General features: G+C 47.6%; 7 protein-coding genes across 7 annotated transcripts; 5 read left to right on the top strand and 2 right to left on the bottom strand.

Moving 5' to 3' along the window:
• Positions 1 to 23: 23 nt before the first annotated feature.
• On the top strand, positions 24 to 2645 carry L228DRAFT_238773 (hypothetical protein; the record flags this gene model as incomplete). The annotated part of the gene is made up of 2 exons (XM_018331078.1): positions 24 to 413; positions 489 to 2645. 2 exons carry the CDS (start codon positions 24 to 26, stop codon positions 2643 to 2645), a joined length of 2547 nt encoding a protein of 848 aa, XP_018188426.1.
• A 740-nt stretch (positions 2646 to 3385) lies between these two features.
• On the top strand, positions 3386 to 5038 carry L228DRAFT_247275 (hypothetical protein). Its single transcript, XM_018332607.1, has 4 exons — positions 3386 to 3683; positions 3746 to 3832; positions 3935 to 4449; positions 4901 to 5038. The coding sequence occupies exons 1-4, from the start codon at positions 3607 to 3609 to the stop codon at positions 4996 to 4998; spliced, it is 777 nt and encodes a 258-aa protein (XP_018188425.1). The 5' UTR covers positions 3386 to 3606; the 3' UTR covers positions 4999 to 5038.
• Positions 5039 to 6108: 1070 nt separating this feature from the next.
• L228DRAFT_138207 (hypothetical protein) lies at positions 6109 to 6659 on the bottom strand. Its single transcript, XM_018329153.1, has 2 exons — positions 6559 to 6659; positions 6109 to 6378 (listed from the first exon to the last, which is right to left on the bottom strand). Exon 2 carries the CDS (start codon positions 6369 to 6371, stop codon positions 6144 to 6146), a length of 228 nt encoding a protein of 75 aa, XP_018188424.1. The 5' UTR covers positions 6372 to 6378; positions 6559 to 6659; the 3' UTR covers positions 6109 to 6143.
• Positions 6660 to 7804: 1145 nt separating this feature from the next.
• On the top strand, positions 7805 to 8267 carry L228DRAFT_138196 (hypothetical protein). The gene has a single exon (XM_018329152.1). The coding sequence runs from the start codon at positions 7909 to 7911 to the stop codon at positions 8191 to 8193; it is 285 nt and encodes a 94-aa protein (XP_018188423.1). The 5' UTR covers positions 7805 to 7908; the 3' UTR covers positions 8194 to 8267.
• A 2080-nt stretch (positions 8268 to 10347) lies between these two features.
• L228DRAFT_238771 (hypothetical protein) lies at positions 10348 to 11147 on the top strand (the record flags this gene model as incomplete). The annotated part of the gene is made up of 5 exons (XM_018331077.1): positions 10348 to 10495; positions 10673 to 10772; positions 10838 to 10904; positions 11060 to 11090; positions 11122 to 11147. The coding sequence occupies 5 exons, from the start codon at positions 10348 to 10350 to the stop codon at positions 11145 to 11147; spliced, it is 372 nt and encodes a 123-aa protein (XP_018188422.1).
• Positions 11148 to 15880: 4733 nt separating this feature from the next.
• Positions 15881 to 18088, bottom strand: L228DRAFT_268245 (glycoside hydrolase family 13 protein; the record flags this gene model as incomplete). Its single annotated transcript, XM_018335099.1, has 9 exons — positions 15881 to 16518; positions 16581 to 16632; positions 16697 to 16771; positions 16849 to 16921; positions 16977 to 17139; positions 17199 to 17307; positions 17370 to 17522; positions 17595 to 17753; positions 17855 to 18088. The coding sequence occupies 9 exons, from the start codon at positions 18086 to 18088 to the stop codon at positions 15881 to 15883; spliced, it is 1656 nt and encodes a 551-aa protein (XP_018188421.1).
• A 1736-nt stretch (positions 18089 to 19824) lies between these two features.
• L228DRAFT_138110 (hypothetical protein) lies at positions 19825 to 20493 on the top strand. The gene has a single exon (XM_018329151.1). It carries the CDS (start codon positions 20040 to 20042, stop codon positions 20379 to 20381), a length of 342 nt encoding a protein of 113 aa, XP_018188420.1. The 5' UTR covers positions 19825 to 20039; the 3' UTR covers positions 20382 to 20493.
• Positions 20494 to 21619: the final 1126 nt, after the last annotated feature.

Genomic DNA, 21619 nt, shown 5'->3' with positions numbered 1-21619 from the left:
TCGAATACGGCCGTGATTCGGCAATGGGTAACTCTGCAACGAAAGAGCAACGTCAAGCACAATCCCGTCCTTCAGGGTCACGGCATCATAGCTCCTCCGGCCCGGCTGCCGTCGGAGCTGGACTCGCCCCGTTAGGCCGTCAAGCGTCTCCTATTTACAGCTCTCGTCCTGCGAGAGGGAGCAGGCCAGATCTCACTAGCTTTCTTGGCATAGGCGGGTCAAGCAATCGAGATGAAGCGCCCGCTGAGACTCGAAGGGAGACAAAGCAGGAGAGAGAAGCTCGAAGGCTAGAGAAAGAGAGGATTGCAAGGGAAAAGGAGAGAGAGCGAAGCATACGAGAGGAAAGCGTAGATGGCGGCTTTCTCGTCACGCAGGGTGTCTACACAGGGCCGGAGGATTTCAACAAGGCCATAGTTAGACAGTTGATGGCAAGTCTACCAAAACAATTGTGACGTGAGTCGCTGGGCTGAGCTAATTGCGGAATATAGATTGAAAGACGTCTTGCTCCTTTTTGGAAGGGCCTCAACGACCACTCCGACTCATGGACTGAGCATCAACTTGTGGCCGCAGCGAGGGGTCTTCCGCTTCCCGCTGCTGATGATATACCTGCCGAGTTCGCAAGCAGGTCCACCACCAACGTTTCCGATCCGCATGCCTCTGAGCAACCCAAGAATACTTTGAGCGTTCCGATCGTTGCGCGTACTCATTCCGCGACTTCTGACGGTTCGCAGCCAGCTTCATCGCTTCCAAATACCACGTCTCCCTTGCTTGCGCCATCTGCAACATCACCTCTCTTCCGCGGACGTTCTAAAACCTTGGCCTCGCTGACCACATCGAAGAGCAATTCACCCATGGATATGACTCCAAGGGAGGTGCATTTGCCCAAGGATCCTTATGTTAATGGCCAACCCGTCGAGGCATATTTGTACAAAGATGCGACTGAATGTCCCATTTGCTTTTTATACTACCCGCCTTATCTCAATAAGACTCGTTGCTGCGATCAAGCCATTTGTTCGGAGTGCTTCGTTCAAATCAAGAGGCCCGATCCGCATCCACCGGAACACAATGATAACAACGGCGGTGAAGGGAGAGAGCAGGTCGAAGAGCTCACCCTGGTCTCGGAGCCGGCAGCGTGCCCATTCTGCGTTCAGCCTGAATTCGGGATCACGTACGAGCCGCCTCCATTCCGAAAGGGCCTCGTATATGCACATGCAAGCGGAGTTGCCCATGGTCCATCCGCCATGTCCTCCTCATCTTCGCTTTCCTCCGTGGGCGCTGCTGGAGACCGTCTTTCTCCTCAAGGGACAGGTCGGCGGAGGACGACTTCTTTGTCTGCGACATCCCCTGCTGTTATCACCACTGATAAAATTCGACCCGATTGGGCTCAAAAACTTGCGAATGCTCGGGCACATGCCGCACGCAGGTCTGCTGCCGCTACGGCCTTGCATACTGCTGCATATTTACTAAACACCAATAGCGGCGCTGAATCACGGGGATTCGGCGGATTTGGCAGACGTAGTGGATTGATTCGACGACCTGGTGCAAGTAATGAGAATGTCAGTGAAGCCAGACCACGGGATACGTTTGGTGCCGGTGGTCTTGGCGGACTCATCCAGGCCATTGATCGAGAGTCTGGGCCGGGCAATAATGGTAATGCTTTTGAGGGGCCCAGTGTCAGTCTAACTCCTGCTCGAGTTAGTTCACGGAGGAGTAGGCTTGAGGACTTGGAAGAGATGATGATGATGGAAGCTATTCGGCTGAGTTTGGCAGCTGAAGAGGAGAGAAAGCGCAAGGAGGAAAAGGAAGCCAAGAAAACGGCCAAAAAGAAGGAGAAGGAGACGAGGAAAGCCGAGAAGGCGGCAAAGAAAGGCGGTGTCTATCATAACGCCGCAAGCGAGAACGCTTCAGCATCATCAATCGCGAACTCTCCGCAGACTAATCCGGGCGTGTCCACTTCATCCACAGTGAGAGATTCTGCCATACAGTCAAAGGGCAAGAGTGTGGATCGGCCACAGAGCAACGCATCTGACGCTGCACCACTGAGACCTTCTCTTCTTAGTGAGCATTCCTCCTCCAGCGGGCGCCTACGATCTGGATCTGGAAATACCATGAGCGACATGTCAATCCGCGGCGGTGAGCTGCCTCGCAGCCATCCAGCAGACACCTTGACTCCTTCCCGGCCCTCTCACTTGCGACACGTCTCTAATACATCTTCCTCGGCGTCTTCCTTTTTAGATTCTGGTCCTGGTTCTGTACGCAACGAATTTGCTGCATCCAATTCATCTTTTGACCCCACCTCTAGCACCCCAGCTTTGAATGCGGGCGGAGAATACGACAGTTTGGGCACTTCGACTCCTGCTGGGGGCGCTTCGAGCCTCGAGCCTTTGCTGAACTTTAGAAGTTTGGCTGCGATGATTGGAGAACAGGAGAAGGAGGAGGATAATGCAGCAGCAGTGAACCACGCTGAGGATCCAGACTCTCAGGCGCCCGCCCAAACCGAGTTAGAGAATGACACTAGCGCTACGCCTGCGTCAGATGAAGGTGATCTAGGGGAGAGCGTGGCGACGGTGAAAGCACTGAATCCAAACATCACTGCACAGGTGTCCGACCATAACGGCCCAACTTCTACGAGCTCCCAAGCTTAGCTCTGTGAGCGCAGGACCTTGAACAGCAGAAACATAGAGTATCCCATAGACGGCCACGCAGCACAAGTCAACCTGCAATTTGTGTGGTTTCGAGCATAAGATGATAATAAGCACATCAACTCCCTACGTCTTTCCATTTGCGATATTTGGTCTTTTTCTTTTTTTCTTTTTCTTCACTTTTTATGTGGCCACGGCGCTTCTCGGTTTTGGGAGGTAGGGTTTGACTGACAGTATCTATCTCCTTCCTTGGATGGATGCCTTTGACCAGCTCGGGAAGCAGCTTTCAATAAGGGGAGCAAAGGCGCCAGGCAGCAGGATTGCAAATACAGCTAGGAGCGAAGCTGTCCCAGAATTTACCATTCTCTGTAGCAATATTTTTTTTCTCTTGCTTTTTCCTTTTCTCTGTTTTCGTCATCACTCTGATCAAAGAGAATCTGATCTCTCTCTACGCTTTTATTAAACTCCATTTCAGCCCATAATGCACACAAGTGAAGAACGAAATGAAGTTGGCTCTTCAATTGCTTGAATGTATAATGGCAGTAAGACATGCGATCACGCACGTGATAGCCGAGGCGTGAGCTGTGGTTGTAGTGACACCGCCAAACACCGCCACACTGGGCAAAGTACATCCCCTCCACTGCCCTTCGTCACACCGATGACGTTGTCAGCATTGGGGCTGCACGAAGCCCCTCATTAGCGCGGCCCATAGCTCCTTCGGGCTAAGCACACACGCGGTAAGAGGCAAACACCACATACCTGGTGCTTCTAACCAGTTCCCCAATTCACTTCTCCTTACCTCCCAGGATAGTTCAACGGGGAATTTGTTGGATTCACCTTCAGAGTATTTATTAAACTCCTTTCCCAGCGAACCTCGACTTTTGCAAACTTGAAACAACTCCTCAAGCGTTGAACGTATCACCTCTAGTACTTTTACTGCGTCAAACAAATCACAACAGCAAACATGGCCAACACCGTTCATGTGAACAACATTGCTGCGCAGACTACCGAAAAGGAAGTCAGGGATTTCTTTAGCTTTTGGTACGTCGTCTTTGAGGACGTTATCCCTTCCAGTCTCACTAATCGCTCTTGCTTGTCTACAGCGGAAAGATCAGCTCTCTCTCCGTGACGCCCACCTCTGATGGTCATGGAAGCCCTCAGTCCGCCACTGTAACCTTTGAAAAGGAAACGTAAGTTGGCAACCTTGTTTGAATGTGGCCATCTTCATTTGCGGGTTCCGGAAGATGCTCACCGTCAGATGGACCATGACTTATGACTCTTTCCTGAAACAGTGCTGCCAAGACCGCTCTTCTACTTGACAACACTCAGCTTGGCCCATCTGCCGTATCAGTCTCCAGTGCCGCTAGTCTTGAAGAGCTCGCCGGAGAGAAAGACGAGGGTGGCTTGGGCGGCGACGACAATGATATCCCACAAGAAGACAAGCCCCGCTCTCGCATCGTAGCCGAGTACCTTGCGCATGGATACGCACTGAGCGACGCTGCGATTGAGCGCGCCATTGCTCTGGACCAGAAGCACGGCATCTCGAGCCGCTTCACTCAAGCCCTCACCAACTTTGACAGCAAGTACCACGCCACCGACAAGGCCAAGGGGCTGGACACCAGCTACGGCATCTCCGAAAAGGCCAACGCCGGCTGGAAGAGCCTGGGCCAGTACTTTGAGAAGGCGCTTGGCACCCCCACCGGCCAGCGTGTCCGTGCATTCTATACCCAGGGTGACAAGCAAGTGCGCGACATCCATGCCGAAGCTCGCCGTCTCGCCGATCTCAAGAGTGGCAAGTCCACGACGTGTAAGTGCGATTCTCATACTGAAGCCTGTTCCTGCCCGCCCGGAAAATGCGCTTGCGCGGACTGCGGCAAGTCTGCTGTGCACCATATCCCAGGCACAGAGTTTACTACCTGCGGCTGCGGCGGCAACTCAAAGAATTGCTCGTGCGGGGAGGGACACTGTGCCTGTGGCGGCTGTGCCAAGAACCCCAAGGATGTGCATCAGATTGCGCAGACGGAAAAGACGGAGTGCAACTGCGGCGCAAATGAAGGCGAATGCAAATGCGAGCCGGGGCACTGCGGCTGTTCTGGCTGCGGAAAGTAGCTTTTCGCATTCAAACCAGTTGTGTGTTTCAGGACAATATCCTCCTTTTTTCTTTTTCTCCTTTTCTTTTCTTTTTATATGTGGTGTTGAGAGAGAAAGAAAAGCTAATGTTGGGGCCGCGTGTCTTTTTCGCGGTGTTTTTGGTTTAGCTGAGCAACAGACTGCCACTGGACCGAGTGCGGACGTTGCTGCTCAATCGAACGTGGCGCCTCTCGGAGAAAACGTTGCTAGCGAGAAGTCTTCTTAAAGGAGCGTGCCGAGTGTTGGTCATTTTATGCTTATCGTTATGGTTGGTTGTTTCTTCTTTTACTTTTATCCCTTATTCTTTTTGCTTTCCTCAGGCAATCCTATTTTTTTTTATGATTTCTGCTCCTGTCATTCTATTGTCAAAGCCCATCATCTGTTCTTGTTCCACTTTGACTGTCCTCCATTCATTGATCCCGTCTCAAACCCTGAACGAAGACTCTGTCTTCTCTTTTACTGTCACTTCTGCCATATTCCCTCTCGCTCTCTACTACCGTCTGTACTCTTGGACAGAAGAGTAGCCGTCTGATTTATTCGTGTCTGTTTAGAGAATCAGCAGCAGCCCCTCCTTCTTTTCCTGCCCCAGGGAGAGGCTTCATTGAGGATGACGAGATGGCGAATGAGTTTAACGCTGGTGTGGTGAGAGGGAATGGCGAAAGTATGGGGCTGATGGGTGACTACGGCGACGGCTACGGCTACGACAGAAATGATTTATGATTCTCAAGATCTTTTTCAGCTATTGCTTGCTTGCTTGATGATTTGCTTGTCTGGTGGGCTGCGTTCTCTCGAGTAAAGCATGCAGTTTAGTAGTCAATATTGAATGGCAATTGAGAAAGTTCAGATTAACGTGCAGTGCAATCAAGGACCACTTGTTGTAGTCTTAGGCTTAGCTGTGAGAGTCATAGGCCATGTTGCTGTTTCCTATGGCGGATAACCTAACCGACGGTGGTTAGGAATATGTACAAGGGGAGTTTCCTGATCTTATGTAGACTTGTTGTTCTCTACACCTTTGCCAAGTGGGCGGATGAGATCATCACAAGTCAGTTGCACAATTGACAGTTTTTTTTTTTTTAAAAAAAAAAAAAAAGTATGGTATTTATTTCATAAATATTATTCGTGTCATCTAATTGACGGACGTAAATTCATGACAAACAGAAATCCCAGAAACACCGGGTTCTTGATCCCGCCGCTAAACATAGTGGTGGTTGTGGGGAATGGATATCATCACTCGACTTGATATCTTTGAGGGATTCAATTATTCATTCTGGGAAATACATTAGCTTTGGTTGCGCTGGTTGGCCGGGGAAAAAAGGGTTGGTATCTTACCTTTAGGAGAAAAGGTGTGGAGAAAAACTGATTTTGGGCAGTTTAGATGCCAGGACCGCGACCTTCTTTGCTGGTCTTGGCCTCGGCGGCCTGGTCAAGAGGGGCAGTGGGGTTGCTGCTCAAACCCTCCTTGGTCTGCTCGCTGGTCTGCTTGGCGTGCTCGGCCGAGGGGGCAGCAGCGGCCTTGCCGCTGGCGGGGACCTCGTTGAGCTGAGCAGCGCTCTGGCGCTCCGGGGGAGGGGACTGACGGCCGGCGTTGGGGGCAGACATTTTGATGCTACTCGGACAGGATTTATTAGCATTGACTTCTGCCAAAATTGGGGTTTGAAGGGGTGTGCAATTGCATGTGGGATAGAAGGACAAGTGCTGTGTTTCAAAGCGGAATTTGGGAGTTGGAGGCGTTGGGATTGCTGGATTGACAGATGCTGCTGATATGCTGTCTGGATAAGAGACGTACCTTGTGAGTGTAAAAGGGATGAAGAGAGTGGTCAAGTAATGTAGCGGAAGATTTGTGTTATTGATGGAAAGGCTTGAAGAGATGAAGAAAAAGAGAGATGTCAAGAAAGGATAGCTTGTGGGTTTAAAAAGGACAAGTTCGGGGGCAGCCACATTGGGGAAAACGCAACGCACGTCAGTGAGTGAGATCACTGAGGGTCGAAATTACACACTACCAGACGTATGAGAGGTGTGAGGTAAGTGTGTGTGTGCCCCGCGCCTTTCTTCGTTTACCTTTGGGGGTCGGACAATGTACCGAATCCACACCATTTGGGCGTATGGGATGATTGAGAGTGACGACTGTCGGTACAACGTCCGAATAGTACTTCGGACCGGGCTCCACAATAATAAAGCGATAGTTGTCTTGTCAAATGCTTGCCTACGACCTGTGCGCAAAAGGTCCAGAATCCAGATGATGACGATAGTGAGTAGCATATGATTGCTTGGCTGTATCTGTCATCAATTGACTTTGTATGTGTGATAATCATACATTTCTCTCTAATATAATTCAAAAGATAAAACACATTCTGCAGACTCTTAAAAGTATATGCAGCATTAAGGCATTTACTACTGGTACGGTACTGTAGAATCTTCAACATGCAACATCCGTCTGGTACATGGACCATTCAACGGTGTTGTACCTGTGTCTCATACAGGTCCATGTAACGCTCCTCTCCTATTTTCGTACCTGAACCCCACCATGTGGGAAGGCCAAGGAGGCGAGAGGCTGCACGTAAAGTGGGAAAGTTGAGTACACGGATACCTTGCAATGGGGAAAACTCCATTAATCCGCATACAAAGTAGAAGGATCACGATTTGTCCCAGCCAGAATTAGATGAACTATCAGCGCAATGACGTCAACTGATGCCCCTCATGCCCCACCCGACCTTCACGTCATCGAGCTTGGCCTTGCTTTTGCATTTCTGGCCATGTCCTGTCCCGTACATGCAAGCATGTCGTAATATGATTGGTTCGTTAGAGAACTCCGGCGTGCAATTATTACAGAATGCCATTTCTCTAGGCATGGCATTTCCGTCTTTCTCGTATCATGCGCTTTGGCAATTTCGCAGCCTTCGTGTAAAAAGACGTTAACATGGGGCCGTATCTTATGCTAATCCGATGTACTTGCAACTTCCATCCTGCAAAGCAGACAACTTCTTATGAATATATGATATCTAATAAATAAGGATAAACTTAATGGGCCATCTGATACTATATAGCGTGCAGTTTAGGTCAAATCCTCCCAACTACCGTTTCGTCGGTCCCTGATTATCTCATATTATGAAGGGATATAGTGTACAAATTTGGTAGAATGAGCACGTACGACCATAGACTGAGGAAAACTGGGCATCCCGTCCGCTCTGCCATACATAAGCCTCAGATCGGCGGACTAGTAGTTGGGTCGGTGACGACCAGCGAATCCCCGCTGTTGTACGTTTTTTGTCCAACCCATTTTTTGTTTTTATATTTATTTGTCTGTCTTTTTTTTCTTTTTTATTTATTTACGGCGCCTTTTCTGTGTTCCCGTTTTGCAAATTTAATTTCTAGGCATTTTAATGCGATTTCTTTAATTATTCTGTTTACTTTGTTTTCCTAGGTATTTTTCTTTTGTTGTTTATATTCGATTATTTTAGAAATTTATATTTATTATGCACGTTTTCTATTATAAATTCCGAATAAATTTCAAGCAGCGAACTCAACTGTCCAGCACAGGATGTCTCGAGAGCATCATCATAATGCTATCCCTTCTATTTCTGATCATTCAATTGATCGTGCTAGAAAAAACTCACAAAACCATCTGAGGCCAGAAGAAAACAGCCCCACAAAGGGCAACGACCCAATTGCAATCATGCTACACCACTCGGAGGTCCAGGAACAAAACAACCATTAACCGCCATTGACTCCTTTGACTGGAGTCCTGGAACCACGAAGCTGTTATCACTGTACTAGCCAACCGAACCCACCGATGCATCATTACTGATCAGCTATTCTCGACCGCACCATCAAGGCGTTTTGGCTCCTCGAAACCACATTACCAACACTGCAAAACTACCATTGGTCCATTGTTTCTTGTTTATTTGAGCTTGACTTTTCGACCGGGAAGAATTAACCAAAAGCTACACCTCTGTTTCTTTCTCCAGCCTGATCCTCCGATTACGGATTGTCGAAGCCTGACCTTCTGAGAAACAGAACGCTAGTCACGCCCAGATCTCTCAACGGAATGCCATTACTTATAAATTTTGTTACTACTAATAGTGAGAGCCTTTCAACCGCCGGCGATGAAGTGGCCAATGGGCAGATTTCCTCCCTTGTACATTGAGAAGAGCATTCGTCGAATGATTGGACTCATGGATCCCACGTCCGGAAGTTCACCACCCTGGCAATCTAGTTCTCCTGAATCCAAGGCTCCTAACGATATGATCCATCGACCCATTGAAAGTGCATCACTCTTTAGCGCCCACGCCTTCAAATTCTCTCAGTCGGCGACGGTCCGATTACCTGTTGTACGAACGTCAAAAGTCAAAAGCCAGATCCTTAAACCCTCGAAACCTCAAACACCAAGGTTCGAGGTGTCAAGGCTTCGAGCATTACAAAACAGTTGTCAACTAATGCCTATACCCTGCCGCTCGCCTTCCCTTTCCCTGGAACTAAAGCAAAATGCCAAGTTGTGCTATCTGTTGCTCCGCGGCTGCACATTATAGATACTCTTCACAACAAAGACTGAGATATCAGTGAGATCTCGACGGCAAGCCCTACGAATGGATCACAAGGCAAGTTGCCAAAGCATCACAAGCGTCCCAAGTGTCGAAAAGCTTGTACTGGGCATCGCACACTGACACTGGAAATTGAACACGAATAAAGAGGCCACTTAATTCTAGGTGGCCAGATCGCAAGCTCTGGAGCAGAGTGCGTACCGACACGTATCTGGACTGTCTGCGAAAATACATAAGGGACTCTAAATATTCTGGCTTGGACATGATCAGTATATCAGTTGGCGAAATATAGGGTATATTGAGCAATGAGCCGGGAGATATATACTGGGACCGAGCACTTGGATTGCATGTTCGTTTGCCGTCTTCTTTTTTTCTATTCACTCGTCGCTGTTGTCTTATTAATAATATTATTATTACCATTCTTAATATTACCATTCTTCTTCTTACCCCCCCCCCCTTTCTCAGCATTTATCCTTGTGTCTCCTCCTCCTGTTCCAGTCCTGCTGTCATTATCGTCGTCATCGTCGCTCCCTTATCCTGGCCGTGCTGCTCATCCCTCTGCACGGCTTACACACTCTCTTAAATCCAGCACTCCTGAAAACATACCGATTTCCACTTCTTACAACCCTGCCCTTTAGATATCCCCGAGTCCCGTTCTCGGCGGCTAGTTGGCATGCAGAGTGGCATGCTACAACTTGCAATCTACAACCCACAGAAATCTTGAGACATTGAACCCTCTCGGACTATCTCTACAAGTTTTACAACTTTGAAAAGTTTGGCCATCTTTTCCTCGCGCGAAGTCTCCCAGTCCTGACCGTGTCGCCGGCAGCTAAACGAACAGCTGATCGATGAAGAGACAATTGCAGGGTATATCACGATATTATACATGGGCATATCGCAGCCATTGACACTTATATCCAGGTATGTGGCATCTGATATCTAGTATCCAGGGTTCACGAATCCAGGACAGCCAGTGCACTCCGAGCGAAGCAATTCACGTCTTTAAAGCCGAGACGCTGAAGTTTTGACACCCTGAAATGTTGGACTTTCGAACCCAGCACCCTTTAACCCTGAACCGCTCGACTCCTAGACTGTCAAAGGAAACAAAGGAATGCGGACAAAGCAGAACAGAAACGCAAACCAAGTCCAATAAGCTCACCAAGCTCGCGGAGAAATGTCGAGATAGTATGATAAAGTAGCATAGTCAGGAGGATATAACGACTTTTGGACACTCTACCCTTGATGTACTTGCGCTGTAGCGTACTGCAATACATACAATAATCTACTGCTCCGCTGCTCCGCTGCTCCACTTCTATGCTGCTGTGCTGCTGTGCTGCTGTGCTACTACGCTATGTGTTGTAGCAGAAGCAGACAAAATAGACGACCAGCACTACAACTGTTCTAACAGTCTAGCAATTCCAAAATCCAAGAATCCAGCAATCCAGCAATCTAGATCAATCAGGTACGACTACCAGTCAACAAAGTTACCAAAACAAGACATACAGGGCATGTAGATGTGTTTTCTAGAGGAGGTGTACAGGATTCGACAGCGCAGCGGCTGGTTGGGAAGATGGGGTATACCAAGATGGGAGATGTAAGATATTAAGAAAGATACCATATGTCGGACTTGACGTGTCAAAGTAGAACAATTGTACTCGTTATTTCATGAACAAAATAAGCTGTATGTTGCATTGTCTTTTCCAGATACATAAATGGATGAACAAATGAATCGACAAACCAATGGAAAAGCTTTCTGGGGAAGATTGGAACGTTGTGCAAAGTAAGTCAAACTACGAGTGAAATGTCAATAGGTATACAGGAGGGTTTATGCATTTAATGCAGTGTGGGTCTCACAGACTTATAAGGTTTAGAGGTTTAGAGGTTTAGAGTAGACAGAGTAGACAGTAGACAACATGGGTATGTTCATCATTTTATGTATAATGCAATGCTCGTACAAAAGACTCTGTTGCAAAAATGGCAATAGGCAAATAATGAGAAAGACGGCAATGGCCTGTCAGTGTTTCGTGAGTGATACACAAGCTTGTGATAAGAAAAGTCTGATATATTGAGATGAAATGGAGCTATATATTGAGATGATATATGACGAAGTGAGACAGAAATGGAATAATAAATGGTATACCATGAAGTGAGACAGAATAGAATAAAATAGCATGGAGTAAAATATAACAAAATCATGTATGGAGAAGAAGATAGTACATGTATCAACGGTATGTCTCTAGGCGATAGTATAAACTATCCGCTGTACTATATGATCCACGTGTATTCGAAAGCGAGAGATCCTATGAAATACACTGTAAAAAGAAGCTGCAAATCGAAGTTGCACAAATGTAGTGTCAGATACGTTGCAATACAGGCGGCCATGTAATACAGCAGGCGGTCAGCATGTGGCGTCTCAACGTTTGGGCACGGTCGCGTCAAGATTCTGCAGTAAGCTGCAGCAGCAGAAAGGCTTGGCAAAATTTGACCGTCTATGCATTCTTCGTATTCTTAGTATTCTTAGTATTCCTTTCCGCTCTGTGCGGACACGCTGTGCAGCCGTCCTTGCTGAATTGCATCCCTGACTGAGATTTTCCGAGGTGCACTAGTTTTTTTTGAATGGGATCAAGTCACAAAAGTTGTTTGGGAAGCTGGCCGCTTGGCATTGTTTAACCTGGAAATACAGGGCCCGGAAATACGGTTCGTCTGGCATCGAGGAGTCCGATCCTAAGTCAATGGAACAACATAACTGTGCATGCTCATGTAAAGGTGGAGTGGTCCTTCATGAAACGTCTTGTGCTTGCACGGCTGTGAAAAGATGTGAGAGTGAAGGGGTGGCCTGTAGCACGAAAAGAAAGAGAGAGGAGAAAAGTTCGAACGAAAAAGAGAAAAGAAAAGAAGAAGAAAAGGGGAAAAAAAGAAAAGGCGATGCACTGCAATATTGGAACGTAACGGACAAGATACAATTCCAAATACAATACGATTGTATCATATTTCGGAAGGCATATCCGGATAGTCAGAATTCATTTCTGAAGAAAGACAAAAAGGCACAGACTCATTGACACTGCGGCTGCGGTCCTTTGATGGAGTAACTCCTATGATATGGATCGGATCGTCACGAACCAAAACCTGACAGTTTTGACGTGCAGAAGGCAGATTAGCGCACACAAGCACGTGGATAGATGGCCAACGAAGCTGAGAGACGGTCCCCCCTCTCCTTTTCTTCGCCACCGCGTAGAAAAGTGGAAATGGTTATCGGAGACGCAGCAAGAAAAAAAAAGGAAAGAAAGAAAGAATGCATAGATTGAGACGACAGTGGCAAAGTTGATTCATCACATCTCCGAGCTGGGCATGCAAGAATCATAAAACAAGACAAGCTAAGGCGGGAGAAGAATTTACCTGGATAGTTAGCCTCAAGTGTGGACATTTTGACAGATTTCAGTGGATGTATTTCTTTGTGCTACATTAGTTGGTGGTCTTGCCGTCAGAGCGGATAATCCAGGTCACTTTGATCCGCAAACCGCGATTGTCTCAGTGTGAGCACGACGCCAAAAAATGGGGCCCCAAAACACATTGACCTCGAGAGTTCATTTGGCAAACCCATAATAAAACCTGTTATTACAGTAGTTAGTACGAGTATTATTCTTGGGTCTTAGCGATGTGGACAAGACGGGAAGGTCAATATATTGAAAACGACGATCATCGGAAAAAGGAGATTCCCGCAGTGGAGCCAATAACCTTCCCGAGAGATGTGGTGCACTAACAATCCATAAGCATTCAACACGGATGCCGATCATTGACTTCAACACTTATGTCAGGTGTCGATCATCATCAAAAGGCAATGATTGTCGAAAGGAGCAGAAATAAACGATTTGAAAGAGGTCTGCATCTCACGATAAAGCCGTGGAGTATGCGACCTTGTCACTGCACGACGCATTTAAAAAAAGATCCACAATGCCGATCCCGTCACCGGGATATTTGAGTAGAACGAGATGAATGATGGGATTTGCAGCGGGTTGACATCGGAGATCCTAGCTTCAGAGAGCAGATTAGAGTGCGGACCCTCTTTCAGCGCTGGATTACCCGATGAAAGCCGGTTCAAAAGCGAGCTCCCTCTAGTCCATCTTGATCTCAACAAGATGGAATCGAAAAAGATGCCAGCTGAAATCCCTAGCTGTTTCAAGTTTGACGGGAAGCACAAGCATTTTGATGGATAAAGGGTTCAGTTGGAGAGTTTGCTTAGACTTGAAGTCATCGCAGTGGATTAGGATAAATAAGATAAATCATCCGAAACAGTAGATTTATCGGGGATATCGGTACGGTACTACTTTTACCCCTGACTATTCCGTAATGATGTGCCGTGCCGTTGCCTGAACAAGGGAAATTTAGGTTCAGAAGCTGTCAGCCAACATCAACAGCCACCCTTGGCCGTCACACAAGTTCGTCAAGATGGCGGGAAGATTGGGAAATCATCCTTCTGCAGCATGCCTTCGTGCTCCGATATGTGACACGAATATGCAGAAACCCAGAGAATCATAGCGACTAGGCATGCGTGGGACAGAATTGAGATTACTCTGTACATGGGACAGGAAATCAAAACCAACACCCTGTGCCGCCGGGTCCTTCGAGACCATGTCGGTGCCGAGTGAACCATTGCCTGCTAGAGAACAATAGTGACCATCTATCATGATTAGTGTCGTGGACTAGACACTTGGGCCACAGAGAGAGCCAGAGGTGATCTGCATAAGGGCCTGACTCGCCCTCCTCGCTCCCGGAAAAGCAGATACGTCTGTTACTGTAATTGTACCCACTGTCGAGTACGTACTGGTACTGGTATGTCACAGTATTGATTGGGGGACCTCGATCCGATAATATGCACCCCTGCTAAATCGATTTCAGCTTGCTTGCACCAAAAGATAGGCCACAGACGACCCTTGTCGCCGTCAAAACGACTTCACCCACCCACACGGGTACCTGACAGATTCCAAGAGCAGTTGTGCCACATCCACTCAGCAAACTACGGACAAGCCTCCGACATCCGCTGCTTCATCTGCTCCCGACAAAACCGGGGCCAAAAGCAGTCGTCGAAAAAAAAAGGAAAAAAAAAGGAGAAAAAAAGGAGGAAACAAGTTAGAAATAAAAATTGGAGCGGATCGATGATGTACGGAGTAGGAACTGAAGGGATGATTCCAATTGACATGATATCATTTGAAGTGACAAGGGTAGCCTCTCAGAAAGGCGTAGAATGTAAAGTATTTCTGCCGAAGCCACAATATAGCTTTTTCGGTGCGTACCGACGGAGCATCCGGGTGGCGTTCTATCTCAGGGACACCGTCGCACCCTTTTCACTTGAAATATCCCCGTGAGCAATACTGTAATAATGTTAAAGTTTTCTTAGAGTAGAGCAACTAAGTGAACTCAGTGCTCTCACATCGGAGGATCCAATAGATGATGAAGCAAAGATAGCTCATTGGTCGGATCTGAGCGAGAGGAAGGTAAAACTAGTAGACTATACCCAATGTAGACAAGGCGTCCCTGACGATCAGAACACGTGAGGAGGAAGAAAGACAACTACTCGAGGACTTTTTGTTTGTTCGCTAAGCTATCATCAATTCAACTGTGGGGAACGATTGATCATCGAGTGTCGGCCTCGGCTCTAGATTTTCCCAAAGGGTCGGTGAAAATCTTGGCCACGGTACGCGCAACACTGGTACGCTGTATTCGGTTCTCGTTCCCCTCGGTAGCCATTGCGAGTATGCGAGCCCCTCGGAGTGTGATCAGAGATACCCTCTTGCAAATACTCCAATACTCTATAGTGTTCGGCTCTTGAACGAGTGCTAACTTATTTCCCACTAGACTTAGCCGTGGCCCCATCTAAAACCCGTCTATTCTCGTGCTGCTGATGGTGTGGACGCGTGGTTGACGACACACTTTTGTACATGTTCTCGCAACTTGAGCGGGAAGGGAAAAGGAAAGGGGAAAAGGAGCGAGCAATAGCCGAATAATAAAAGGAAAGGAAAGGAAAGCCACTCGGCATGTGCATTTTAAAAAAGTATTAGTTAGATTCATTCCTACAGATTAACTACGAGGCGGGAGCCGATTCCATCTAAATCATGATGCCAGCAAACAAAATGGCGCTAGCTTTCCCAAGCGTAAAAAGCATGGAGCGGGTAATCCTTCTCTGGCTTGCACATTCAGCTCCCTTGAAGAGACCGCCACCTAGGCCCAGACGCCAGTGCGGATCTAACAATCAGACGAAGGCGTGAAAGAGAAGAGCCGAGACGCTTCAGGAGGCTTATTGTAGACGGAACCATTGGTCCCTTGTCGTGGACAATCAACTGCCGTTGCTTTCCACCCGCGCTCTTGAGGCTGTCCGGAGTGCCCGATCGTAATAGCTTCAATGAACCATCCTGCTGGCTCGACCCCAGGGCGAGGCAATCTGGGCCCAGTAGAGCGGTCGCCTTCAACTTTGTTTCCCACGTCCCACGTTTTGTGGCGTCCTCAGGGCGATGCGATCCATAAAGCTAAACAGTCTTTTGCTGAAAGATATCGTACGATGCGGTATCAGCCCTTTCATTTGCCAGAGCTGAAGTCGATAATCCCCCGAATGAGCAATGTAAACAAAAACACTATGCAGATGTGGTGGCGTGGAATCATTTCCACCAAAGAGTTGGCCGAACTCTTGTGGTGGGGTTTTGGAGCTACCGGTCCATGTGTCGGTGTCGATGGAGGCGGCGCCGTTGGCTTTGCTGCTTTCCCAAGGAAGCCGCAGAGACCAGAATCCTTCAGGAGAGAGCTGGGATAGTACATCTTGGGTAATCCGCCGCCCATCTGTACTGCAAGGCCGCCATGGCCATCCGTCGTTGCATTGGAACAGCCAATTAGTTCGGTGACTTGTTCATGGGCTTGGAAAGTGTCGCCCAGGGTCACACTATAATGCTTCCCCTGTGATCCTAGATTGCTTAGAACTAAAAGGCTCTGAGTTCCATCAAAGCCCTTTCGCAGAGCAAGTGTGTTGGTGTCATTGAATACGGGTGTACTGAGATAAATTGTATAGTTCGTAGCTTGTCGAATGGCGTAATTCCTTATCGTGTTAAGGGTCGTGACAAACTTGTACAATTCACTGTCGGTATTGTAGCCAGACGACCAAACCGCTTCCCGATTGACAGGGTTGAATGCTCCCGAATAGTGTTGTTCTTGGCCTGCATAAACTAGGAGGAACTCTTAACAAATGAAATAATTATGATCATGCTCTAAATTGTACATGTCTTACTGATTGGAATGCCATCTGTGAGCATTGTATACGCGATCACATTTTTCGCAAGCTGGATATACCATTAGTAAAAGTATCTAGGATCGTCGCGAAGACACCTTAGAAAAAGCCCTCACCGATAGATCAGAGGTATGAGAAGGGAACCTTGGGACGTCATGATTTTCTGAAAAGCTTCCAAGTAAGGTCGGATCCTATGCGACAAGTGAGCCTTTTCGGGTTTAGATACATCTTAGTCACACGATTAAACTACCTTGCATGTTGCTCTCACCGCATAAATCTCCTCGAGCAAATCGGTAATACTACCGTCCGGCGATGTAAACGCGCGGGTCAGAGGCCAATAACTAACCAAATTATTTAGTTCGAGCTTAAGCAAGGGGAGCCGAGAGACCGGCGCACATGGGGTAATTGAGAACACTATCTATAATCTGTTGATATGGACAAGTATAATCGGAGACCCCGGACGTGACCTCGCCCGTCAAGAAAACGCCCGCGGCGTTGCTGAATCCTGGAAAAAATTGTTTGTCGACATTTAAGACAGTATCAACTCGAAGACCATCAACTATCTGCGATATTAGAATAATGACTTAGCATCGGCCAGTGCTCAGGGTGTCAACGAACCAGAGTAATTCGAGACAAGACTCTTAATCCAATCGTAATATATGTCCACAACATCGTCGTCTTCAGTCCGAAGGTCGGGGAGGGAAATAACTTCGTCGCCCAGCCAGCACTGTGCCACAAGATAAGATCCTCGTGCTCTTACTAAATTAAAACGATTGATGGTGTACGAACCTCTTCAACATTGGTCTGATTGTCCGGCTCAGAGAATGGACAGTAGGTGTGAAAATATCGCTCGTCATTAAACGGGGATAATTCCGTGAAATTTGTAGTGGGCCCAGGCCCGGCCCACCCGTAATGATTGACAACTATGTCAACCATCAAGTACTTTATTTTGTTCGGTCGATGTTAGATTGCAGAAACCCCATGTAACTTTCCTTTTCTCATCTAGGTGCTTACCATTCCACGATCATGCAATGCTTTTGAGAGCGCCTTCAGGTCGTCTGGGTCCCCAAAATGTTCATTCAACTGATATATATCCTGCTGCCAGTAGCCATGATAGGCATCAAGGTCCACCGTATGCTGGGGGAGTTGTTTGGTAATCGGGGATATCCAGATCTTTTTGCGTTGAAGATGGGCGAATTTATTGTCAGCATTAATTGCTTTGTGAAAATTATACAGACGACATTACAAGACAAAGGAAAAAGACGTTAACTCACTGCGCTAAACCCCATATTTTGTATATAGTCAAGACGCTTGATTAGACCCTGATATGTTCCTCCGCAATAGCGGCCCAGCCCCGGATTACAAGGGGTATTGGTCGAGCCATCGTCAACTGCAAAACGATCCGTCACCACCTGATAGATGGCCCTCGATCTCCAATCCTCTGGAGTCGCGGCAAGAGATGGAACGGCATACCCCAAAAGCAGCAGCCAGCATGGAAGAAAATTCATTGTCAAGCAATATCCCAGATACATCAATGCATAATCGAACAAAATGTGCGTCTCTGTCCTTGCACAATGGAGTCTTGGCAGTGCATAACGAAGGAGGGAATGATTGAGATATTAACTACCAGAATTGCGGGATTAGACAGGCACAGGGCTTATCGATAGTTGCTTATGCCTCAGCTTGCGCGCCCTATCACTCTCCAACGGCTGATTTTTTGGAGAATAATTCACATGGGCTGCTCTGCACCAGTCACCTGCAATGACACCACCCGGTGGCAGGGGATTTTAGAATTATTGAGAGGCACGGCATCCGTAAAAGATATGACATCCCAGGCGCAAATGATATCCCCAAGACATGCATGTGCTCAGCAAGGAAGATAGGCATGGAACACAAACTCAGACAGGCCAACAAAGTTGCCGTGTTGGGCGCTGAAATGCCGGAACACAGTTATCGGATGGGAAGAAAAGGCTAAGAATAGACGACGATAAGCCAAAATCTCACCAGGGCGGCCTGTTGATGACAGGTGCGCTTCCCGTCCAGCTATCACGGATCATTATTGTTACTCAGGTTGTGTATACTCTGTACAGTAATGGAGTGAACCGGCACTTGGATCCCACGTGCACATGTACTTCGTGTGGTTGTATCTTCTTTGATGGCCGGACCTTATCCCGTGGCCATGCAACAATATTTGACAAACGCCTTTGGCTCAGCTCCTCTGAACGTGGTAAGAAGATAATGACCGCAAAAAAAAAGAAAAAGAAAAAGAAAAAGAAAAAGAATTGGAATTGGAATTGCCGACTTTCCAAGGTTATGGAATTGATATTGCTGATTACCATGGTACTACGTAGTAGGGCGGTGAGGCCCATGATTTATGAACATGGTGGGGCCGAGGTAACAACCAAGTAAAAATGTACCCAATAGGGAAGAAGGTCCGCTGAACCACTGTTTCATCTTTGAATCAATAGTGTTGCTGTGGACATCTTGTCGCACTATATTGGTGTTTTCCTGAGACAAAGCAGGAAGACCACTACTCCAGTAGAGCTTGGTTTCCGAGGCAGCAACAGGACTTTTCTGAAATGAAACCATTGAGTGATCGGCAGCAAGGACGAGCAAGTTTGTCTTTTTGATCAGTGCTTTGACCCGCTGAATGGGTCAAAGGAAAGAGGCGATATTTATAAGCAGGTAGAGATACTATAGTTTATGCTACACTTTGGCCAAATTAAAAGTGCCTCTACAAGAGACTAGATTGTAGAATAAGAGGAAACTTAACGAGGTGTACGTACTCTACCTACCTGTTAAGTCGATTCTCCAGCAAGTGAAATCGCAGGTACAGTCAATAAGGTAGTAGTACTTGAGAGAGATCCGATCCCCAGCTCGTCATCATCGCAAATCGCCGCCGACCCACCGCGCGCGGCCCCTCCCCCTTTACCCTCCCCAGTTGGTTCAATGACTCTGAGAGGAAGAATCACCCTCGGCAAAGATAAACCCCGTTCTTCTCCAATTCGCATCTGGTGGTCTCTCCACATCAGAAGAGATTTGACATCTCTCTCTCTCTCCTATAAACGTTTTGCCACCCAAGTTTAAGGACCCGCTCATTTTCCCTTGATAGCGACATTAATTTTACAAACAATATAGTAGAACTATAACTGCCACTACTGCAACTTTTATTGTGACGATCATCGTGCTACCCTTGCAGAAAAGCATCTTGGATCATTTGAGATTATAACGAGCATGCATTCAGCCGCTCGTAATTTCTCAGAATTATCGACCACTACCTCCGTATCATATCCATCATTCAATGAAGTCCCCGCTTTTGCTGTGTGTCGGGCCACCTACTCCCCGCTCTTGTGCTGAGCCTACTCCATACCCGCAGTCAAGTCCATGGTATCCTGTAATTGAGAGCCAGAACGACGGGTTCATTGAGACAAGTACGATCATCCCTGGGATGCCCCGGCCATGCGGAAAACCTCGAACCAAGCGAAGGCACTCAAGCGCGTCATAATCGGGTGGGTCGATGCAATGGTGGACTGTGCCAGTACGATTATTATTCTATTAGGGTATTGTGGTAAGATGAAAAATACAGAGAGCATGCACGGTAGCATGCACGAGCAATACGATCCTTGGGATCTCCGCCAATCCCATTTTATGCATTTTGTAGGATGCGGGCTGCGCAGAAATCATGATGTGCAAGGTACAACATGTAGGTACGACGTCCTGTACGCCCACATTCTGCTTCAGAAAATTCTGGCAAACCAGTTGAAAAATAAAAAATTTCTTTTCAATAAAAAGCAAAAATAGTACCTAAGGTAGATACGGAGGTACTGTTGCCAAAAAAAGGGTGCATCGATACGACGTCGGTCTCAGAAGAAGGGCGCACGCCACGCTAAACCCGCGTCCCACGCGTGTGGACATGTTTCGTTGAATAATTCATAGTGCGTGGGAGGGATAACAAATACACATTTACGTAGAGTACCTAGAGGTAGGCGGAACAGTGGGTTTAGGATCGACGTGGTGTCTATACCCTTCTGGGCGCTGGCGCCTTTCCCTGCTAGAACCATCCTCTTACACACGGTGGGTGTTAGCGGCGGTGTCTTTCACCACCCGCACGCAACAAGAGGCTTGAATGGCAACGCTCGGTAGAGAGAGCTCGACGGCAGTCCTGACGGCCTAGACCAGGGTTGGGACAATTCCCCTTTCCTCTCAACTGTTCATGTCTGGTAAGAGAGTTCAACGATTTCAGATACGTATCGTTTCTCACGTACTGGAAGGAAAAAGCGGATAAGGCGGGAAAACAGGGGCATCCTTGACACCATACAAAGGGTATATTCAACGAGTAATTCTTTTTGGCGACTTGCTTGGACATGGAGTCCAAGCAAAGGATTATTGGTGGAGAAAATTTCTGCTGTCCCCAAGAAAAAGGGAAAGAGCGGCTCCCGCTCACGGGTTATCCTAGCCTTTTGTCTGCTGTGGTGTCCAACGGTGCCATGGTTCTGTACTTTGTATTTGGCAAAAAGGTTTTTGGCCAGTCCGGATTGCCATGGCGGCATGGCCGATTGTGGTTGGGTTGGAGATTTGACAAGTTCCCACGTTCAGGGCCGTCCCACGCGCATCCACGGGGCCCCAAATCGGGCAAGGTGGGCCATTTTATTTCTCTGCACTAACGAGTTAGCTTAGCTTCATCAAGGGCCGATAAGAATTGCTGTCCCGGAGAAATGACCGTGCTGGTACCTTTGTATAGGTCCTGTAGTTTTCGGCTGTCTTCGCTCTTCAACAATTTTGGTGAGGAAAATCCCCGAACAGGACTTTTGCCGGGATCATCGATCGGCCAAGCGAAGATCTGCCGGAGTAGTAGAGAGCGAGACCCTTGACCGATACTTGGGTGAGCCCACTTCAGAGCAGCAGGATGCCTGCAACTCCTGAATTAATCCCCACTAAAATCTATTTTGCTACTTGTTGTCTGCCTGCACTAAGAGTCATGAAAAAGCATTTCATGACAGGCCAAAATGTGCGACGCAAGCGTGGCGAACGGGTTCGAG

Source organism: Xylona heveae (genome assembly GCF_001619985.1).
Source record: "Xylona heveae TC161 unplaced genomic scaffold L228scaffold_5, whole genome shotgun sequence".
Lineage (NCBI taxonomy): Eukaryota > Fungi > Ascomycota > Xylonomycetes > Xylonales > Xylonaceae > Xylona > Xylona heveae.
The sequence above is the reverse complement of the archived record's forward strand: the minus strand, read 5'-3'. Positions and strand labels throughout refer to the sequence as shown.